This window comes from Mobula hypostoma, chromosome 1, assembly GCF_963921235.1.
Source record: "Mobula hypostoma chromosome 1, sMobHyp1.1, whole genome shotgun sequence".
Classification (NCBI taxonomy): Eukaryota; Metazoa; Chordata; class Chondrichthyes; order Myliobatiformes; family Myliobatidae; genus Mobula; species Mobula hypostoma.
In genome coordinates, this window is record NC_086097.1 from 3,394,905 (window position 1) to 3,417,792 (window position 22,888).

The window sequence follows — 22,888 nt, forward strand, 5'->3', positions numbered from 1 at the left end:
CCCCAACCTTTTTATTCTGGCTTCTTCTCCCTTCCTTTCCAGTCCTGATGAAGGGTCTTGGCCTGAAGAGTTGACTGTTCATTCATTTCTATAAATGCTGCCTGATCTGCTGAGTTTCCGGTGTTCTGTGTAAGGCCAGTGATGTTGTGGGGATGGAACTGGACTCTCTCACGGTGGTATCTGAAAAGAGGATGCTGTCCAAGTTGCATGCCATCTTGGACAATGTCTCCCATCCACTACATAATGTACTGGTTGGGCACAGGAGTACATTCAGCCAGAGACTCATTCCTCCGAGATGCAACACAGAGCATCATAGGAAGTCATTCCTGCCTGTGGCCATCAAACTTTACAACTCCTCCCTTGGAGGGTCAGACACCCTGAGCCAATAGGCTGGTCCTGGACTTATTTCCTGGCATAATTTATGTATTACTATTTAAGTATTTATGGTTTTATTACTATTTATTAATTATGGTGCAACTGTAACGAAAACCAATTTCCCCTGGGATCAGTAAAGTATGACTATGACAGCACTAGTCTGGATTTCCAGCATCCACAGAATCCCTGTTGTTCAGGTTTGACACACTTGGTCACCCTTGTTCAGTCCCAGACTATGTTACAGTGGTAATTTCTCAGGAAACTCAATTTATGGTAGTGGTCCAAGGCATAAAAAAGGTTGGGAACCCCTGCGGTAAAGGGAGGTTTAATAACAATGGAGGTGTGAAATAATGGTACGTCACCAAAGACGCAAACACGAGGAATTCTACAGATGCTGCAAATTCAAGCAACACACATCAAAGTTGCTGGTGAACGCAGCAGGCCAGGCAGCATCTCCAGGAAGAGGTACAGTCGACGTTTCGGGCCGAGACCCTTCGTTAGGACTAACTGAAGGAAGGGCTAGTAAGAGATTTGAAAGTGGGAGGGGGAGGGTCCTGACGAAGGGTCTTGGCCCGAAACGTCAACTGTACCTCTTCCTAGAGATGCTGCCTGGCCTGCTGCATTCACCGGAAACTTTGATGTGCGTCACCAAAGACTCTAGCACATTTATACAAACATACCATGGAGAAGATCCTAACTGGTTACGTGGCTGTGTGGTACGGAGGGGCCACTGCAGAGCATCAGAAAAAGCTGCAGAAACTCGGCCAGCTCCATCATGGGCTCTGGGCTCCCCAGCATCGAGGACACCTTCAAAAAGCAATGCCTCAAAGAGGACCCCCGTCACCCAGGACATGCCCTCTTCTCATTGCTACCATTAGGGAGGGGCTACAGGAGCCTGAAGACACACACTCAGAGTTTCAGGAACAGCTTCTTCCCCTCTGCCATCAGATTTCTGAATGGACAATGGAACCATGAACACTACCTCACCACATTTTTTTCACTCTCTTTTTGCACTTACTTAATTTTTATATTATATTTCCTGATGTACAATAATTTATATATTTTTATTATGTATTGCAATGTACTGCCACTGTAAAACAATGAATTTCATGACATATGCCAGTGATATTAAACCTGATTCTGAAATAAGGGGTTAATAACTGAAACTCATGACACTGTAACCCAGAAAAATAAACACAATGAAAATTCAATTTGGAGATTTTCAAATCTGTCAGGGCCAACTGTGAATTATTAATCTAGCACCACAGGAGCTACTATATCAGGGCCACACTTCATAAATAAATATTTTGATATAATCCCTTGTACTGCCACTTTTAATTTCATAATTGTTTCTGACCAGTAAAAGATCATTCCTGTGCGAAACTCAGTCTATTTGCTTCTGTTTAGAAACCATAGAAACCATAGAAAAAGTACAGCCTTTTGGCCCTTCTTGGCTGTGCCGAACCATTTTCTGCCTAGTCCCACTGACCTGCACACAGACCATATCCTTCCATACACCTCCCATCCATGTATCTGTCCAATTTATTCTTAAATGTTAAAAAAGAACCCGCATTTACCACCTCGTCTGGCAGCTCATTCCATACTCCCACCACTCTCTGTGTGAAGAAGCCCCCCCTAATGTTCCCTTTAAACTTTTCCCCCCCTCAACCTTAACCCATGTCCTCTGGTTTTTTTTCTCCCCTTGCCTCAGTGGAAAAAGCCTGCTTGCATTCACTCTATCTATACCCATCATAATTTTATATACCTCTATCAAATCTCCCCTCATTCTTCTACGCTCCAGGGAATGAAGTCCCAACCTATTCAACCTTTCTCTGTAACTGAGTTTCCCAAGTCTCGGCAACATCCTTGTAAACCTTCTCTGCAGTCCCGGCAACATCCTTGTAAACCTTCTCTACATTTTAGATATAAGTTTGTCAAAGAATCATACAACACAAAGAGAGGCTTTTAGGCCCACTGTGTTTGAGGTGTCTATCCAGTGCCTGTTTACACTAATCCAATACTAACTCTATTTAATTATTCCCTCCATAACCTCAGTAACTCCTGCCCTCCAGATTCTTTAGCTAACTTATGCACTGGGGACTGTCTGCAATGGCCAATTAACCTTTCACCTTCACATCTTTGGGACATAGGCAGAAATTAGCGTGCCTGGAGCAAACCTACTTGCAGAAAAAGTTGACAAGGATGTTACCAGGATTACAGAACCTGAGTTACGGGGAAAAGTTGAACAGGTTTGGACTTCATTCCCTGGAGTGTAGAAGAATGGGGCGGGGGGTGAAATTTGATCGGGGTATACAAAATTATGAAGGGCCCAGGGTAAATGCAAGCACGCTTGTTTCCACTGAGATGGGATGAGCCCACAACTAGTGGTTATGCGTTAAGAGTGGAAGTTGAAAAAATGTAAGAACATGAGGGGAAATTTCTTCACTCAGAGGGTGGTGAGAGAGTGGAACAAGCTGCCAGCAGCAGTGGTGGATGCAAGCTTGATTTCAATACTTATGAGATATTTGGACAGGTATGTGGATAGGAGGGGTATGGAGGGCTATGATCCTGGTGCACCTCGAGGGGACAAAGCAGATTAATAGGTCGGCATAGCCTAGGTGGGCTGTAGGGCCTGATCCATGCTGTAGTGTCCTATGACTCTATTGTCAGTGGGAGAACATGCCAATGCCAGACCCAGTATCCAAGGTCAGGATTAGACCCAGACTGCTAGAGCTATCAATGATCAGTTTGACTGGCACTTTCTGGCATCAGATGTAATTCTGGAAATGGACTGTGTGAAGAACTAAAAGTGAGATTACACTAACTCCCGGTCAAGTGTGCTGTAGTACCTCCGTTGCAATGCTTTTGGGTCCTTACCACTACCCTTGTGTTCCCTCGAGATAGTACATCAACAATCAACAGTATCGATCACACACTGAGGAGCTGTGTAATGTCATTGGTTTCTAAAGGCAATCAGTATCATCAGATAGTCATTTCAAAGTCATTTTGCAGTGGACTTGCAAAATTTCTACTCTTTCATCTACAATATGGGAAACATCGGAACTGTCCTCTCAGCCTGAGATAACTGCACCAAACATGAAGCCAAAGTAAATGAGATCTGCCTGGATCCATCCATTTGCATAGACAATTACCTGATAATCCCTTTTACTGTTGGTTTTACTTTTACTCCTGTTTCATAGACAGGTATATATCTTAAAGCCTCTTAGATGCCACTATTGTATTTTTTTCCACCACTAAATATGGCAGTCTGTTCCAAACACCTACCAATTTTTTTACTCCGTGTAAAAAAAAATAACCTACCTGCACATTTTCCCCTCCTCCTTCTCTCTTCTTCAATTCCTCACTTTGGCCCCCCTGCTTTTGCCTCTTCTCCTCACCTGCCTATCACATCCCCCTCGTGCCCCTCCTCCTTCCCTTTCTCCCATCGTCCACTGTCCTCTCCTATCAGATTCCTTCCTCTCCAGCCCTTAGCCTTTTGCACCTGTCACTTCCCAGCTTCTCACTTCATCCCCTCTCCCCAACCCTCCTGGCTTCACCAATCACCTTCCAGCTTTACCTCCTTCCCCTCCTCCCATCTTCTCATTCTGGTATTTCCCCTCTTCCTTTTCTGCCCTGCTGAAGAGTCTCAACCAGAAACGTCGTCTGTTTATTCATTTCCATAGATGCTGCCTGACCTCCTAAGTTCCTCCAGCATTTTGTATATGACTTACCCTGCTCATCTCTTTTAAATATTCCCTCTTACACTAAATGATTGCCCTCTAGTACTTGAAGGTGTATACAGTATATGGGTATAGTATGATGGATATGATTAATATTAATTGCAACCTAAACTATGACACATTGTCTCATTATTATTCAGCCCAACCACTGTTTCCTCTGAGCTGCACAGGTGCATGGCCACGCAGTAACAGAAATGCTCCCATGCACGTAGCCTTTGTTGCCGTGCATCTGGAATTTTCTTTTATATAATGTTTTAATAAAGCTAAATGCTGTTTTCAGGCTATGTACAAAATTCCTGCTCAGAGCAATAGCTGGTCCGTGCAGCTGTAAAAATAAATGAGAGGGAATGTTGAATCTAATTCAGGTAAAACAAGTAATGCGGGCTGTGAAAATGTATCTTCATTTCTTGAAAAACTGGAAATGCTCAAAAACTAACTCATATATATAGATAGTTTCTTGGGCTTTTTTATTTGAATATCAGTAAAATCTCATTGGAGTTTATAAGAATGGGTGGGATCTCACGGAAACCTATCGAATACTGAAAGGCCTAGATAGGGAGGAAGTTTCCGAGAGTGGGAGAGTCAAGGACCAGAGGACAAGGTATCAGAATAGAGGGATATCCATTTAGAACAGAGATGAGGAAGAATTTCTTTAGCAAGAGGGTGATGAATCTGTGGAATTCATTGCCACATATGGCCGTGGAGACCAAGTTATTGGCTATATTTGAAGTGGAGGTTGGTTGATTTTTGATTAGACAGCACGTCGAAGGTTATGGAGAGAAGCAGGAGAATGGGGTTGAGAGGGTTAATAAATCAGCCATGATGGAATGGCGGAGCAGACTCGATATACTGAACGGCCTAATCCTGGTCACAGTATGTCTTTTGGTCTGATGGTCTAAACTAGAAACAGAGACAGGCACCCAGAGGCTATAGTTGTAAATTAGACGGGATAAATTTGCTCCAGCAAGGAATCAAACAGTATGTGTGCTGCTTCTTGCACATATTTTCCACACAAAAAGGCAAGAATTATTGAAAGCCATAGTTGATGATCCCATAATTTGCAATAGGACCTCTGGACCGTGAGCAAATGGAGTAGTTGTCCGTGTTTATCCTGAACGTCTGACCCACACTTCCATTTACAGTGATTAACAATGAGCGTCTAACGAGAAGCCGCCCCACCAGGTTCAGGAACAGTTATTACCCTTTAAACATCAGGCTCCTGAACTTCACTCACCCCAGCATTGACGCCACCACCTGTGGTCTCACTTTGAAGGTCTCTTCGTCTCATGTTCTAGATATTTATTGCTTATGTATTTATTGTTATTATTTTAATTTTTTTTAATGTTTCTGCTGTATTTGCAAAGTGTGTTGTCTTTTGCATATTGGTTGTTTGACCGTCTTTGTTCTGTGTGATATTTCATTGATCCTATTGTGTTTCTTTGTTTTTACAGTCTATCAGAATTGGGTTTAGTATCCCAGCATATGTTGTGAAGTTTGTTACTTTTGCAGTAGCCGTACAATGATAGCCCATAGAAAAAGAAAACTGTCAATTACAGTAAGTATATATTATATTAAATAGTCAAATTAAGTAAGTAGTGCAAAAAAAACCAAAAGTAGTGATGTAGTATTTGTGGGATCAATGTCCATTTAGGAATCGGATGGCAGAAGGAGAGAAGCTGTTCCTGAATCGCTGAGTGTGTGCCATCTGGCTTCTGTACCTCCTACCTGATGGTAACAGTGAGAAAAGGGCATGTCCTGGGTGTGGAGGTCCTTACTTATGGAGGTGGAGGTCCTTAAGGAGGAGGAGAAGATGGCGGCGTGACGCAGCTTGCGTAGCCTCTCCAGTGAATGATATCTGTAATCCGTCAAGTAGGGTGCCATGCACAATCCTGATTTGATGGAAACTGATGTGAGAGAACAGAGGAACATCTGGAGAAACTTCTGAAATGCCTTTTTCACTGCCGCTGTTGATGTGTGGTCTGGAATCTCCGGAGGGGAAGGCCCCGAGTCCTCGGCTTTGCTTGTTGCTCGGCAGCCGGGACGAGGTCGAAGCGCTCAGCAGAGGATGGTGGTCGGAGGCTCGAAGTTTTCAGACGTACTCAGAGTCAGCTGTGGTCGGGTGCTTCCAATGCATCGACAATTTTTAGTGCCTGGTGATTATTTATGGCAGAGAGTTTCTCCCATCTGCCACCTGCTATCGGGGACTATTGGGAGTCAATAGGAACTTTGAGACTTTTTTTTACTGTTCCCATAGTCTGCTCTTTATCAAATTATGGTATTGCTTTGCGATGCTGTAAGTATATGTTATAATTATGTGGTCTTGTCAGTATTAGTCTTTGGTTTGTCTTGTTTTTTTGTGATTATCACTCTGGAAGAACATTGTATCATTTCTTAATGCATGCATTTCTCAATGACAATAGACGAGGACTGAGTGTCCCCATAATCTAATCTAACCTTTTTGGGTCATTGCTTCTTAAAGATGACCTGGATACTACGGAGGCTAGTTCCTGTGATGGAGCTGGCTGATTGAATACTCACGAGCAAATGAATCTCATGATGGCATGTAATGACGTATATGTACATTGATAACAATTTTACTTTGAAACTTAACTGTAAATTATATCTTAGAGTTTACGTGTAATTAATACTTCCTTGCGATGGGAAGACCTTATATAAGGAATGTAAGTGTAATCTTAAAATGGAGAACTTGATTGAAGGATTACACTCAATACTGAAAAGAGAGGGAGTAGTTATTTATCGTTTCATCTTTCAGAATGTTGTTGACACATTCATTTCCCAGCCCTGAATTGTGCTCCAGTTGCTAGTGGCAGTGCATTTCACTCGGAAAGCCCAGCAGAGATTGTTCTTCCTACGCCAGCTCAGGAAATGTAACATCTCAGGGTGTATCCTGATGAATTGTTACTCAGCCATCATTGACAGTGTTGTGGCCACCTCTATCACCGATTGGTTTCCCGCCACCTCCTCCCTCTCCACGTCCAGGTTTCGGCGAGAAGAAAAGAGCTGGAATAATTACTGCCTACTCCTAGCTGTCACCTATTTACCAAATTGGCATCTGGGAGACACTACACCAGGACTACATGTCATCTCCAAAGCTTCTTTATTGCAGCTGAGGTGCACCACTGTTGATCATCAGCGCGGAGGATATGTTATCACCAGTCCACACAGTCTATCACCTGGGACTGTACTCACTGGAATTCAGAAGAGTGAGAGGAGATCTTATAGAAACATATAAAATCAAGAAAGGGATAGATACAACATAGGCAGGAAAGTTATTTCCACTGGTAGGTGAGACTAGAACTAGAGGACATAGCCTCAAGATTAGGGGGGAGTAGATTTAGGATGGAGATGAGGAGGAACTGCTTTTCCCAGAGAGTGGTGAATCTGTGGAATTCTCTGCCCAATGAAGCAGTGGAGGGTACCTCAGTAAATATAGTTAAGACAAATTTGGATAGATTTTTGCATAGTAGGAGAACTAAGGGTTATGGGGAAAAGGCAGGTAGGTGGAGATGAGTCCATGGCTAGATCAGCCATGATCTTATCGAGTGGCAGAGCAGGCTTGATGGACTAGACGGCCTGCTCCTGCTCCTGGTTCTTATGTTCTTGTATTTATTTATTTCGAGATACAGTGTGAAATAGACTGCTCTGGCCTTTTGAGCCACATCATCCAACAACCCCCTACTTAACCATAGTCCAATCACGGGACAATTTACAATGACCAATTAACCTACTAACCAGTATATCATTGAAAGTCACTTTGTACATCACCTAAACAGAAAACAAGTGGAATATGGTTTTAGTTTAACAGAATGCTACACTCAGATGCATATTGAATAAATTAAAGCCTTTTTTACACTGGACTCCATTTGCCTTTGAAGTCAAAGGTAGAAATGCATTGGGTAGAAAAAGAACACATCAGTCACTTTGGTAAAGAAACTCTACTGACTCAACAATAATTCATTTGAAAACCGTACAATTAGATTAAAATGGCACAAACTGGAAATAAAGTTAATTGAAACTTTATTTAGAATGTTCTACTAAATGAAAAAAAAGGCAAATCAAACAATACAAGGCTTTAGAAAAAGGTGGGATGAAGGTTATCATTCTGAATAATTGTATTGAACCTGTTCTGCCAATAATATTCATTACATAAAGATTATGTGCAAAGTTCAACAATTTAGTACAGTACATTGAAAGAAGAGAATACTATTCTAGCAAAGAACATCAGAATCAAAATTAAAGTACTGAGCCTCGAGCCTAATCTGACCCATACACACAATGACCAAGGAAAAAAAGTCGAATTAGTGGCTTGAAGGGTGTTTTGGGGAATTCAATTTCCAGAACCCCAGAACTAAGACTGAAAAGAGGTTGAGAGAGGTGGAGAGGGAAGGGGAGGGAGAAATTGAGAATGAATCATTTGGGACATACTCTAGATACACCAGAGTTCTGAAAGGTCTCAGCCCAAAACATCGACTGTTTAATTCATTTCCATAGATGTTGCCTCTGTTCCTTCAGCATTTTGTGTGAGTTGCTTTGAATTTCCAGCATCTGCAGATTTTCTTGTCTTTATGACGTATTCATTCCAGTGTCTGAGGACATTTAATCATCTGTGATGGGGATAGGGGTGGTTCTTAGCTATATCTTAAAAAAAGAGGGACAGCGAGGATTTGCATTAGAGTAAAGTTTCATATAATTTTAAATTTAGAACTGTAATCGACCTCTGTGGATCAACAAGGCTATTCTGCCCAATTACACCTATGTGTCCAATTAACCGAGTATCCGTATATCTTCTTTGGAATGTGGGAGGAAACCAGAGCACCCAGAGGAAACTCACAGTCATGGGAAAAACATTCAAACTCCTTACAGACAGCGGCAGGCATTGAACTCTGGCCAACTACCACTCTACCACACGGCCCCCAATATCTACCACACGGCCCCCCAATTCCTACCACACGGCCCCCCAATTCCTACCACACAGCCCAATTCCTACCATACAGCCCCCAATTCCTACCATACAGCCCCCCAATTCCTACCACACGGCCCCCAATATCTACCACACAGCCCCCCAATTCCTACCATACAGCCCCCAATTCCTACCATACAGCCCCCCAATTCCTACCACACGGCCCCCAATATCTACCACACGGCCCCCCAATTCCTACCACACGGCCCCCAATATCTACCACACGGCCCCCCAATTCCTACCACACGGCCCCCAATATCTACCACACGGCCCCCCAATTCCTACCACACGGCCCCCCAATTCCTACCACACAGCCCCCAATATCTACCACACGGCCCCCCAATTCCTACCACACGGCCCCCCAATTCCTACCACACAGCCCCCAATTCCTACCATACTCTCCCAATTTCTACCATACGGCCCTCCCAATTCCTACCACACAGCCCCCCTAATTTCAAACCAAATAGCCCCCTAACATCTAACACACAGCCCCCTAATATCTACCACACAGCCCCCTAATTCCTACCATACAGCCCCCAACATCTACCATACAGCCCCCATACAGCCCTCTAACATCTACCATACGGCCCCCCAATTTCTACCATACGGCCCCCTAATTCCTACCATACGGCCCCCCGATTTCTACCATACGACCCCCTAATTTCTACCTATAAAAGGGAAGGTGAAGGGAACCGAGTGAAAGAGCACTTTGTGTGATGATAAGCAGAGTGTGGTTGTAAGTTTATGCTAGTTTAGAAACATAGAAACATAGGAAATAGGTGCAGGAGTAGGCCATTCGGCCCTTCGAGCCTGCACCGCCATTTATTATGATCATGGCTGATCATCCAACTCAGAACCCCGCACCAGCCTTCCCTCCATACCCCCTGACCCCTGTAGCCACAAGGGCCATATCTAACTCCCTCTTAAACATAGCCAATGAACTGGCCTCAACAGTTTCCTGTGGCAGAGAATTCCACAGATTCACCACTCTCTGTGTGAAGAAGTTTTTCCTAATCTCGGTCCTAAAAGGCTTCCCCTCTATCCTCAAACTGTGACCCCTCGTTCTGGACTTCCCCAACATCGGGAACAATCTTCCTGCATCTAGCCTGTCCAATCCCTTTAGGATCTTATACGTTTCAATCAGATCCCCCCTCAATCTTCTAAATTCCAACGAGTACAAGCCCAATTCATCCAGTCTTTCTTCATATGAAAGTCCTGCCATCCCAGGAATCAATCTGGTGAACCTTCTTTGTACTCCCTCTATGGCAAAGATGTCTTTCCTCAGATTAGGGGACCAAAACTGCACACAATACTCCAGGTGTGGTCTCACCAAGGCCTTGTACAACTGCAGTAGTACCTCCCTGCTCCTGTACTCGAATCCTCTCGCTATAAATGCCAGCATACCATTTGCCTTTTTCACCGCCTGCTGTACCTGCATGCCCACTTTCAATGACTGGTGTATAATGACACCCAGGTCTCGTTGCACCTCCCCTTTTCCTAATTGGCCACCATTCAGATAATAATCTGTTTTCCTATTTTTGCCACCAAAGTGGATAACTTCACATTTATCCACATTAAATTGCATCTGCCATGAATTTGCCCACTCACCCAACCTATCCAAGTCACCCTGCATCCTCTTAGCATCCTCCTCACAGCTAATACTGCCACCCAGCTTCGTGTCATCCGCAAACTTGGAGATGCTGCATTTAATTCCCTCATCCAAGTCATTAATATATATTGTAAACAACTGGGGTCCCAGCACTGAGCCTTGCGGTACCCCACTAGTCACCGCCTGCCATTCTGAAAAGGTCCCGTTTATTCCCACCCTTTGCTTCCTGTCTGCTAACCAATTCTCCACCCACACCAATACCTTACCCCCAATACCGTGTGCTTTAAGTTTGCACACTAATCTCCTGTGTGGGACCTTGTCAAAAGCCTTTTGAAAATCCAAATATACCACATCCACTGGTTCTCCCCTATCCACTCTACTAGTTACATCCTCAAAAAATTCTATGAGATTCGTCAGACATGATTTTCCTTTCACAAATCCATGCTGACTTTGTCCGATCATTTCACCGCTTTCCAAATGTGCTGTTATCACATCCTTGATAACTGACTCCAGCAGTTTCCCCACCACCGACGTTAGGCTAACCGGTCTATAATTCCCCGGTTTCTCTCTCCCTCCTTTTTTAAAAAGTGGGGTTACATTAGCCACCCTCCAATCCTCAGGAACTAGTCCAGAATCTAACGAGTTTTGAAAAATTATCACTAATGCATCCACTATTTCTTGGGCTACTTCTTTAAGCACTCTAGGATGCAGACCATCTGGCCCTGGGGATTTATCTGCCTTTAATCCCTTCAATTTACCTAACACCACTTCCCTACTAACATGTATTTCGCTCAGTTCCTCCATCTCACTGGACCCTCTGTCCCTTACTATTTCTGGAAGATTATTTATGTCCTCCTTAGTGAAGACAGAACCAAAGTAATTATTCAATTGGTCTGCCATGTCCTTGCTCCCCATAATCAATTCACCTGTTTCTGTCTGCAGGGGACCTACATTTGTCTTTACCAGTCTTTTCCTTTTTACATATCTATAAAAGCTTATGTAAAGCTTATAAAAGCTTTAGTAGCATTTACAAGACAGAAGACCTGTTGGCAGCAACACATGGCCAAGACTTTGTGGTTAGCTCTGATAACTGATGACATAGAGCCACTGGGGAGGAATAATTAGAACCATACAGCTCTTCAGCCCACAGTATTGTGCCAGACCAATGTGAGAGAAAATTCCTACAAGAAGGGTGGAGTATTGCATTGATTAATAACAGCTACATTGATCACATACATCATTTTGATAATCTTTTTCAACATTTTATCACAAAGATTATATAAATATGTTGCAGGCGGGACAGACATACGTTGTTCACATAGACTAGACAATTCAAACTGGAGAAGTTCAAATTTGCAACACGATGGGAACAGGACTTTGAGATGTAGATTGGATTAGTGATCTCATCATTGAGGTTTCTCTGGAAGAAATTGATCAGAATAAGAGTGAACTTGATGTTGATTTGAAAACAGACAAAAACCAAAAATGGAAATAAAAATTACACACAAGAGATTTTGCAAATGCTGGAAATTCAGAGCAACATATGCAAAATGCTGGAGGGACTCAGCAGATCAGACAGCATTGATGAAGATAAATAAACCGTCGACCTTTCGAGCTGAGATAGCTTTTCAATATTGGACTGGAATGGGGGAGAAGCCAGGTTACTTAGTGCAGGTACTGCGGTTAGTTAAGCAGGCAGATAGTGCTTGGCTGGGATGTGGGTGCTTTACAGAAGGGAAGTTTTGAAAACACAAGAGATTCTGCAAACGCTGGAAATCCAGAGCAACACACCCAAAATGCTGGAGGAACTTAGCAAGACAGACAGCATCTATGGACATTAATAAACAGTCGTCATTTTGGGCTGAGACTGGGAAGGGAATAAAGCACCAGAATAAAAAGTTATGGGGAGTGGGGAGGCGGACCAGTTAGAAGTATAAGATGATAGTTGAAGCCAGGTGGGTGGGAAAGGTAAAGAGCTTGGGTTAAATGAATCTAATAGGAGAGGAGAGTGGATTATGGGAGAAAGAAAAGGAAAAAGATATGAGCTGGTTCAGATGCATTGGGAAAATAGTTTACTGTAAATGAACAATAGCAAACCCTTATAGAAATATTTCACAATTTTTGTAGTTATATAGGACCCTGGTCAGACCCCACTTGGAGTACTGTGCTCATTTCTGGTCACCTCAGTATAGGAAGGATGTGGAAACCATAGAAAGGATGCAGAGGTGATTTACAAGGATGTTGCCTAGATTGGGGAGCATTCCTTATGAGAATAGGTTGAATGAACTCGGCCTTTTTTCCTTGGAGCGACGGAAGATGAGAGGTGACCTGATAGAGGTGTACAAGATAATGAGGCATTGATCATGTGGATAGTCAGAGGGTTTTCCCCAGGGCTGAAATAGCTAGCACGAGAGGGCACAGTTCTAAAGTGCTTGGAAGTAAGTACAAAGGAGATGTCAGGGGTAACTTTTTACGCAGAGAGCGGTGGGTGTGTGGAATGGGCTGCTGGCGATGGTGGTGGAGATGGATTCGATAGGGTCTTTTAAGAGACTCCTGGATAGGTACATGGAGCTTAGAAAAATAGAGGGCTATGGGTAACCCTAGGTAATTGCTAAGGTAAGGACATGTTTGGCACAGCATTGTGGGCCGAAGGGCCTGTATTGTGCTGTGGGTTTTCTATGTTTCTAATTCTTCATGACCATCCACTTAGTGCAAATGAATTCTGTAGGAAAGGTGATCACTCCATCGTGAATCTGATGTTAAAAGGCTATAGCGAGGGAATGAACAAACTTGAAGATTTTAAAGAATTCAGTAAAGGATTGACTAACCAATGGGGGGGCGGGGAACGTCGACTCAGACCATGAGAGGCCTGCGTCGGGCATTTTCATGCCTTACAAGGCGCAGATTGGAAGTCTGTGTGGGGCACCACTCCTCACACAGACACTAGAGCAATGTGTGATTAAGTGTCTTGCTCAAGGACACAAACACGGTGCCACAGTTCAGGCTCCAACTAGCGACCTTGAAATCACTAGACGAACGCCTTAACCACTTGGCCACGTCCCCACAACCAATGGAGAGGAAGATGGAAAATGGCATTATTGTGATATAGAAAAGTAAAACTACATAAAGTGTGAACATAATTGTGAGATCCCAGAAGAGGAGACATTGCTAAATGAAGTAAGGACATTTTTAAGGCCTTTCAGCCAATGTATGCCTTTTATAGAAAATGCAGGAAATTTACCAGTAATATTGGACAAACAGGATTCCGATGAGACTGAAAATTTAGAGCAATTGGAAAAATTAGAAGATTAAATGTTTTAAAAAATGCTTTGAATCTAATGGCCTGAAATTGTGGCATTCCAAAAGAGGTTGCTATGGTAGCAGCTGATTCATTAATGGTGTTTTAAGGCTCTTAACAAGTACCCGGACTGCAGAAATTGTTATTGGAAGGGATGACAGAAGGAAAGAGGGAAAGAGGAAGGCAGCGAACCACTTGGTACGATAATGTGAGGCAATGGACTGGGCTGAGATACGCTGAGGCCAGGAAAAGAGCGCGAGATCGAAGAAGATGGAGGTGCACAGCCGCCAACCCCGGATTCGGGACAGCACTAACCGACTGACTGACTGAAGGTTCTCAAACATGCTCACCAACCGGGAAGAAGGAAAAATGTATTCATGAAAGAAGTGAGAGAGATGGGAAGCAATTGGAAATCCATTGGCCTGCAAATTGCAAGGCCAGCTAACTACTGTCTTGTTGTGTGTGGTTTTTCATTGATTCTAGTACACTATATTTTTCTGTACTTACTGTGAATCCCTGCAAGAAAACCAATCTCAGGGTTGCATATGTACTTTGATAATAAATTCACTTGAACCTTGAACTATTAATGAGGACATTGTTATAAAGAAATCAAATTAGACGGAGGCCAATGTTTTACTGAAATTAACCAGGTCTGATAAGTCTAATGATTCTTTATAATGATATGGCAGGGCAGATTAATAGGGGAGCTGTGAATGTCATAAAACATTTGAAATGATAACACACCTGTCCATCTGCAGGTCAATAGGACAAAGTAAATTAATGGTTTGACACAGCCTAGATGGGCTGAAGGGCCTATTTTTGTGCTGTAGCCTTCTATAACTCTATTGATGTTAATAAAACGTTATAAAATAATTGGTGAACAGAAAAGGAAGAATGTTCAGACTGGCAAACGATTATTGCGCTGGTTAGTGAGCCGGCAATCAGTACTGAGTCCTCTGCCATGTTCAGTTAACATTATTGATTTGGATGAAATGATAGGGAGTACTGACTATACTCTGAAGAAAGGACACTCCTGCCTGATACCAGTGCGGAAGAGATTGACAAGATTAATTTCTGGGATGTGGGTTGTTCCATGAGGATAGACAGAAAAGACTGACGCATTCTCATTGCATTCAAACAAATCAGAGGTGATTCCATTGAAGAACATGAGGTGAGAAATCGACATGATGTGAACTGAGAAGCTGCTTCTTCTGGTTGGAGAGTTGAGAACTAGAGGGAATTGTTTCAGGGGAAGTGGTCAGCAAACTTGGACTGCGGGGACATTTTTACATGAAGGATGTGCTGAAACTCCCATGCTTAGAGATCAGATATATTCTATGCAAAGACCTTAAGCCTTTGACTAGCTAACTAGCTGCACAGAGAAATTGGGAAAGTAAAACTGAGAGGATCAGCTACTGATTTAATTGAATGAACTGGGGGGGGGGCCTGGAGTATTCTAAGTGGTTGCATCACTGTCTGGTATGGAGGGAGGGGCCACTGCACAGGATCAGAGACAGCTGTAGAAAGTTGCAAACTCAGCCAGCCCCATCCTGGATCATGGGCACTGGTCTCCCCAGCATCCAAGACATCTTCAAAAGGTGATGCCTCAGAAAGGTGGAACACTCAACAAGGGGAATTGAGTATAGGAGCAAAGAGGTCCTTCTGCAGCTGTACAGGGCCCTGGTGAGACCACACCTGGAGTACTGTGTGCAGTTTTGCTCTCCAAATTTGAGGAAGGACATTCTTGCTATTGAGGGAGTACAGCGTAGGTTCACAAGGTTAATTCCCGGGATGGTGGGACTGTCATATGTCGAAAGATTGGAGCGACTGGGCTTGTGTACACTGGAATTTAGAAGGCTGAGAGGGGATCTTATTGAAACATATAAGATTATTAAGGGATTGGACACGCTGCAGGCAGGAAGCATGTTCCCGCTGATGGGTGAGTCCAGAACCAGAGGCCACACTTTAAGAATAAGGGGTAGTCCATTTAGAACGGAGTTGAGGAAAAACTTTTTCACCCAGAGAGTGGTGGATATATGGAATGCTCTGCCCCAGAAGGCAGTGGAGGCCAAGTCTCTGGATGCTTTCAAGAAAGAGATGGATAGAGCTCTTAAAGATAGCAGAATCAAAGGTTATGGGGATAAGGCAGGAACTGGATACTGATTGTGGATGATCAGCCATGATCACAATGAATGGCGATGCTGGCTCGAAGGGCTGAATGGCCTACTCCTGCACCTATTGTCTATTGTCTATGAAGGATCCTCATCACCTTGTCATTGAGAAGGATGCCCTCTTCTCAATGCTACCATCAAGCAGCCATTTCAGGAACAGCTTCTTCCCCTCCACCATCAGATTTCTGAACGGACAATGAACACTATCTCAGTATTTTCCTCTCTTTTTGCACTAGCATTTAATTATATATATTTCTCATTGTAATTTATATATTTTTTCTTATTATGTATTGCAATGTACTGCTGCCATAAAACAACAAATTTCGTGATATTTGCCAATGATATTAAACCTGATTCTGATTACCTAGAAATTACAAGCTATCTGGACTGTTGTACACGATGATGATGATTAACTCTCAGTGCACTTCATCTATACATCTACCATGCTTGATGTTAACACTGCATGTAACTTGGAGGTGGATGTGCCTGTGGAGAGATAGTGAGGGCAAGCAGCCTGTAGCCAGAGCAGGAGCCAAGATAACTCAGACAGATGCCTGTGTATCAGAGCCTCATGAGAATATGCCAGTGATATTAAGCCTGGTTCTGATTCAGATTCTGAGTGAGAGAAAGCCTTAGACCATATGGTTTAATAATTCATTTATTTCATACTTATTATATAGAAAATAAACATGTTGAAGAATAAAGCCCATGGCCTGGTCTTTAAGGGAAAAATAGTATTTTACTGATTTGTAATTTTGATAAAACTCTTTATTGTGATTTAAAACAACTACAGACTTGCCAGTGTAGAAAAGGCTTTATCAGTTAAATCATGACATGCCAACAAAGAATTAAAAAAAGCACCTATTTGTAAAGTCATTCTCAAAACGTAACTGGCTATGTGTTTTGAAAGGATGAGTACACTCAGATGAGATGCTTCATGAAGGGGTTTGCATAGTGAATCAGACGGCAAGTGCACATGGCGTGATGGACAACCATGCTCTTTGTTAGTTCATTGGATTATGAAGTGATCTTCTTCTTTTTATACCGAGCTGTTTTGTTCCCATGATACCAAATTCATGCATGTAAAGACTTTAACATCAACACTTCTGATTCTGACTGAATAGCATTTATTTTGGAGATTATAGAATATTTGAAAGAATGAGTTAAAATTCAACTGGGTATTGAAACATCTTGATACTGATTATGCCTTTTGTAAGGTCTTGTCTCTTACTTTGATTGGCAGCTTTGTCCTCACAGTCAACTTGGCCAAAGGGAAGTCTGCTTCTCTGCTCTGAGTATGTGTGTTCATTTTTGTTTGAAATAAGTTCCTGATCCTTGTCCTTGCGGGACGTTTTCAAACTCTCCACATGCGTAACGTGCATTTCAAACTAAGCAGACTCCTGTCTTGAAACAACAACTGTGGGACGGTGCTTCCTTTCTAAGGTTAAATAAGTACACTGTTTCTGTCTGCTATTTTAAATGAGTACACTGTTTCTGTCCACCATTTTGTTGTTTTGGGAAGTCATTGCATATTCCGTTCGGCTTGTCCCATTTTCTTCTTTCCGCATGGGCTTCCTGTTTCCGGTGCGGGAAGGGTGGTTAAATGCAAAGAAAAACAGAACAGAAAAAAATCGTGTTAACTGTCAGTACTTGTTAATCATGTGAACTGAATACTTTAGGGAAGGGATACATTTTGCAAGGTTAAAAATGGAATTTTCCACTGTTTTAGGAAAAGAAAGTTAAGCTAGGCTTTGATTAATTGAGGAAAGCAGTGACAATTTTTAACTTCCACTTCGGCATCTAAAACTGTCGAAATGTCTTTTTGAAATAATCAGTTTAACAAATTTTGTCACAAATAAAATGACAGGATATCCACATTAATCAGGCTTTTGCAAACTACCAATACTCCTTCACCCTGGCAAGTAGTTAATGTGGCTACTTTAGGTCCAAGTTCAAGTTTATTGTCACCTGACTGTACATACATACAACCAAATGAAACAACGTTCCTCCAGACACAGTTCACCACACACATCACACATGAAACAAAATATTACCGCAAATAAGGTAATAAAATACCATGCCAAGTGCAGCTCAGTTAAAGAGTAAACAGTCAACAGCTCGCTCTGCTAGTGGTGAGATCTCAGCGACGGCAGGGTGTTCATGAGTCTTACATGAATTTTATTTTCCTGTTTGCACTTCAACCCATTTGTAAAGCACCTTGAACCACATCTTCTAAATGAAAAGTGCTCTATAAATAAATTATTATTATTAGATTTGTATCTTTATTTTTATTCTCTGCAGAAGCTGGTAAAACCGGAGGTACAGGCACATCCAAGCACACCCATTTCTCAATTGCTAGGAACTTTCAGACTATTCTAGTAGTGCTTAGTATTGTGGCTTTCAGGAGATTTATATAAATATGGCTGTGTAGGCCTAATTGTTCAATGCTAGTGTGTAGTGACTTTGGGATGACATCAGTTGTAGAAATTACTATTGAGACAATGTATATCCTGTTCATGTTCCATAGTCTTTCAATTTCCTCTTTTAATTCAGCATGTTTCTGGTGTTTTTCATTTCTTAATTTCTGGATGTTATGTATGTTCGGAATGGCTATATCTATTTGTTCTAGCTTGTTTATCTTCTATTATTATATGCTGACGGTGACTATGGTTGTCCTATCTGTAGCAATGGATCAGTTGAATTACAACTTGTAGGAATCTGACTGTAGAATCCTGGAATGTGTTCCATTGTTTCTGGTTTCACTTCACATTTTCTGCATTTATCATCATGAATTTGTTGGTCTTTGATTATTAGCATGATTGTGATGATGACTATTATTATTATTTACATATCACATGATCTATTGATCTATTAGGTCACCTCTCAGCCTCCTTTATTCTGAGGAAAACAAGCCCAGCCAATCCAACCTCTTCCCAGAACTGACCAGCTTTCCTCCAAACCAACCAAAATCCTGGTGAACCTTCTCTACACCTTCCATTGCAAACGTGTCAACCCTACAGCAGGGAGACAGATCAGCACATTGCACCCTGGGAGCAACCTAGTAATGTTTTGTAAAGTTGTAATACAACATCCTGACTCTTACAGATCAATTACACTGCACAGAAATAGGCCCAGTGGCCCGACGTATCTATTCAGACTCAGGTGCCTAGCAAGGACAACATGCACATCCTCCTACCTCATAGGTAGGAAAAGGGAAGAGGTCCTGAAAGGAGAATATAGGGAGCTAGGAAGGGAGTTGAGAAAAAGGACTGCAAAGGTAGTAATCTCGGGATTACTGCCTGTGCCACGCGACAGTGAGAGTAGGAATGCGATGAGGTGGAGGATAAATGCGTGGCTGAGGGATTGGAGCAGGGGGCAGGGATACAAGTTTTTGGATCATTGGGACCTCTTTTGGCGCAGGCGTGACCTGTACAAAAAGGACGGGTTACACTTGAATCCTAGGGGGATCAATATCCTGGCAGGGAGATTAGCGAGGGCTACTGAGGTGACTTTAAACTAGAATGGTTGGGGGGTGGGAATCAAATTAAAGAGGCTAGGTGAGAGGAGGTTAGTTCACAACAGGGGGATGGGAACCAGTGCAGAGAGACAGAGGGGTGTAAAGTGAGGGTAGAAGCAAAAAGTAGTAAGGAGAAAAGTAAAAGTGGCAGGCCGACAAATCCAGGGCAAGCATCAAAAAGGGCCACTTTTCAACATAATTGTATAAGGGCTAAGAGAGTTGTAAAAGAGCGCCTGAAGGCTTTGTGTGTCAATGCAAGGAGCATTTGTAACAAGGTGGATGAATTGAAAGTGCAGATTGTTATTAATGATTATGATATAGTTGGGATCACAGAGACATGGCTCCAGGGTGACCAAGGATGGGAGCTCAACGTTCAGGGATATTCAATATTCAGGAGGGATAGACATGAAGGAAGGGGAGGTGGGGTGGCGTTGCTGGTTAAAGATGAGATTAATGCAATAGAAAGGAAGGACATAAGCCGGGAAGATGTGGAATCAATATGGGTAGAGCTGCATAACACTAAGGGGCAGAAAACGCTGGTGGGAGTTGTGTACAGGCCACCTAACAGTAGTAGTGAGGTCGGAGATGGTATTAAACAGGAAATTAGAAATGTGTGCAATAAAGGAACAGCAGTTATAATGGGTGACTTCAATCTACATGTAGATTGGGTGAACCAAATTGGTAAAGGTGCTGAGGAAGAGGATTTCTTGGAATGTATGCGGGATGGTTTTTTGAACCAACATGTCGAGGAACCAACTAGAGAGCAGGCTATTCTAGACTGGGTTTTGAGCAATGAGGAAGGGTTAATTAGCAATCTTGTCGTGAGAGGCCCCTTGGGTAAGAGTGACCATAATATGGTGGAATTCTTCATTAAGATGGAGAGTGACATAGTTAATTCAGAAACAAAGGTTCTGAACTTAAAGAGGGGTAACTTTGAAGGTATGAGACGTGAATTAGCTAAGATAGACTGGCAAATGACACTTAAAGGATTGACGGTGGATATGCAATGGCAAGCATTTAAAGATTGCATGGATGAACTACAACAATTGTTCATCCCAGTTTGGCAAAAGAATAAATCAAGGAAGGTAGTGCACCCGTGGCTGACAAGAGAAATTAGGGATAGTATCAATTCCAAAGAAGAAGCATACAAATTAGCCAGAAAAGGTGGCTCACCTGAGGACTGGGAGAAATTCAGAGTTCAGCAGAGGAGGACAAAGGGCTTAATTAGGAAGGGGAAAAAAGATTATGAGAGAAAACTGGCAGGGAACATAAAAACTGACTGTAAAAGCTTTTATAGATATGTAAAAAGGAAAAGACTGGTAAAGACAAATGTAGGTCCCCTGCAGACAGAAACAGGTGAATTGATTATGGGGAGCAAGGACATGGCAGACCAATTGAATAATTACTTTGGTTCTGTCTTCACTAAGGAGGACATAAATAATCTTCCAGAAATAGTAGGGGACAGAGGGTCCAGTGAGATGGAGGAACTGAGCGAAATACATGTTAGTAGGGAAGTGGTGTTAGGTAAATTGAAGGGATTAAAGGCAGATAAATCCCCAGGGCCAGATGGTCTGCATCCCAGAGTGCTTAAGGAAGTATCCCAAGAAATAGTGGATGCATTAGGGATAATTTTTCAAAACTCGTTAGATTCTGGACTAGTTCCTGAGGATTGGAGGGTGGCTAATGTAACCCCACTTTTTAAAAAAGGAGAGAGAGAGAAACCGGGGAATTATAGACCGGTTAGCCTAACGTCGGTAGTGGGGAAATTGCTGGAGTCAGTTATCAAAGATGTGATAACAGCACGTTTGGAAAGCGGTGAAATGATCGGACAAAGTCAGCATAGATTTGTGAAAGGAAAATCACGTCTGACGAATCACATAGAATTTTTTGAGGATGTAACTAGTAGAGTGGATAGGGGAGAACCAGTGGATGTGGTATATTTGGATTTTCAAAAGGCTTTTGACAAGGTCCCACACAGGAGATTAGTGTGCAAACTTAAAGCACACGGTATTGGGGGTAAGGTATTGGTGTGGGTGGAGAATTGGTTAGCAGACAGGAAGCAAAGAGTGGGAATAAACGGGACCTTTTCAGAATGGCAGGCAGTGACTAGTGGGGTACCGCAAGGCTCAGTGCTGGGACCCCAGTTGTTTACAATATATATTAATGACTTGGATGAGGGAATTAAATGCAGCATCTCCAAGTTTGCGGATGACACGAAGCTGGGTGGCAGTGTTAGCTGTGAGGAGGATGCTAAGAGGATGCAGGGTGACTTGGATAGGTTGGGTGAGTGGGCAAATTCATGGCAGATGCAATTTAATGTGGATAAATGTGAAGTTATCCACTTTGGTGGCAAAAATAGGAAAACAGATTATTATCTGAATGGTGGCCGATTAGGAAAAGGGGAGGTGCAACAAGACCTGGGTGTCATTATACACCAGTCATTGAAAGTGGGCATGCAGGTACAGCAGGCGGTGAAAAAGGCGAATGGTATGCTGGCATTTATAGCGAGAGGATTCGAGTACAGGAGCAGGGAGGTACTACTGCAGTTGTACAAGGCCTTGGTGAGACCACACCTGGAGTATTGTGTGCAGTTTTGGTCCCCTAATCTGAGGAAAGACATCCTTGTCATAGAGGGAGTACAAAGAAGGTTCACCAGATTGATTCCTGGGATGGCAGGACTTTCATATGAAGAAAGACTGGATGAACTTGGCTTGTACTCGTTGGAATTTAGAAGATTGAGGGGGGATCTGATTGAAACGTATAAAATCCTAAAGGGATTGGACAGGCTAGATGCAGGAAGATTGTTCCCGATGTTGGGGAAGTCCAGAACGAGGGGTCACAGTTTGAGGATAAAGGGGAAGCCTTTTAGGACTGAGATTAGGAAAAACTTCTTCACACAGAGAGTGGTGAATCTGTGGAATTCTCTGCCACAGGAAACAGTTGAGGCCAGTTCATTGGCTATATTTAAGAGGGAGTTAGATATGGCCCTTGTGGCTACGGGGATCAGGGGGTATGGAGGGAAGGCTGGTGCAGGGTTCTGAGTTGGATGATCAGCCATGATCATAATAAATGGTGGTGCAGGCTCGAAGGGCCGAATGGCCTACTCCTGCACTTATTTTCTATGTTTCTATGTTTCTATCTCATCTCATCACACCTCATCTCCTCCATATGGTGCTCCAAGGATGTAATGTTGAGGC

General features: G+C 42.8%; 1 protein-coding gene across 3 annotated transcripts in view; it reads right to left on the reverse strand.

The window, feature by feature from the left end:
* Window positions 1-22,888, reverse strand: part of prima1 (proline rich membrane anchor 1) — a 254,401-nt gene that overhangs the window by 143,181 nt on the left and 88,332 nt on the right. Inside the window, exon 5 of one of the 3 annotated variants that reach the window (XM_063043266.1) lies at window positions 11,535-17,749. The exons of 1 other annotated variant lie outside the window; for it this stretch is intronic. In XM_063043266.1, coding sequence (XP_062899336.1) covers window positions 17,650-17,749 — 100 coding nt within the window. In that variant the 3' untranslated portion in view covers window positions 11,535-17,649. Of the gene's footprint in view, window positions 1-11,534; window positions 17,750-22,888 lie in introns of those variants that run through there. One more of the 3 variants, XM_063043283.1, reaches the window with a different exon arrangement.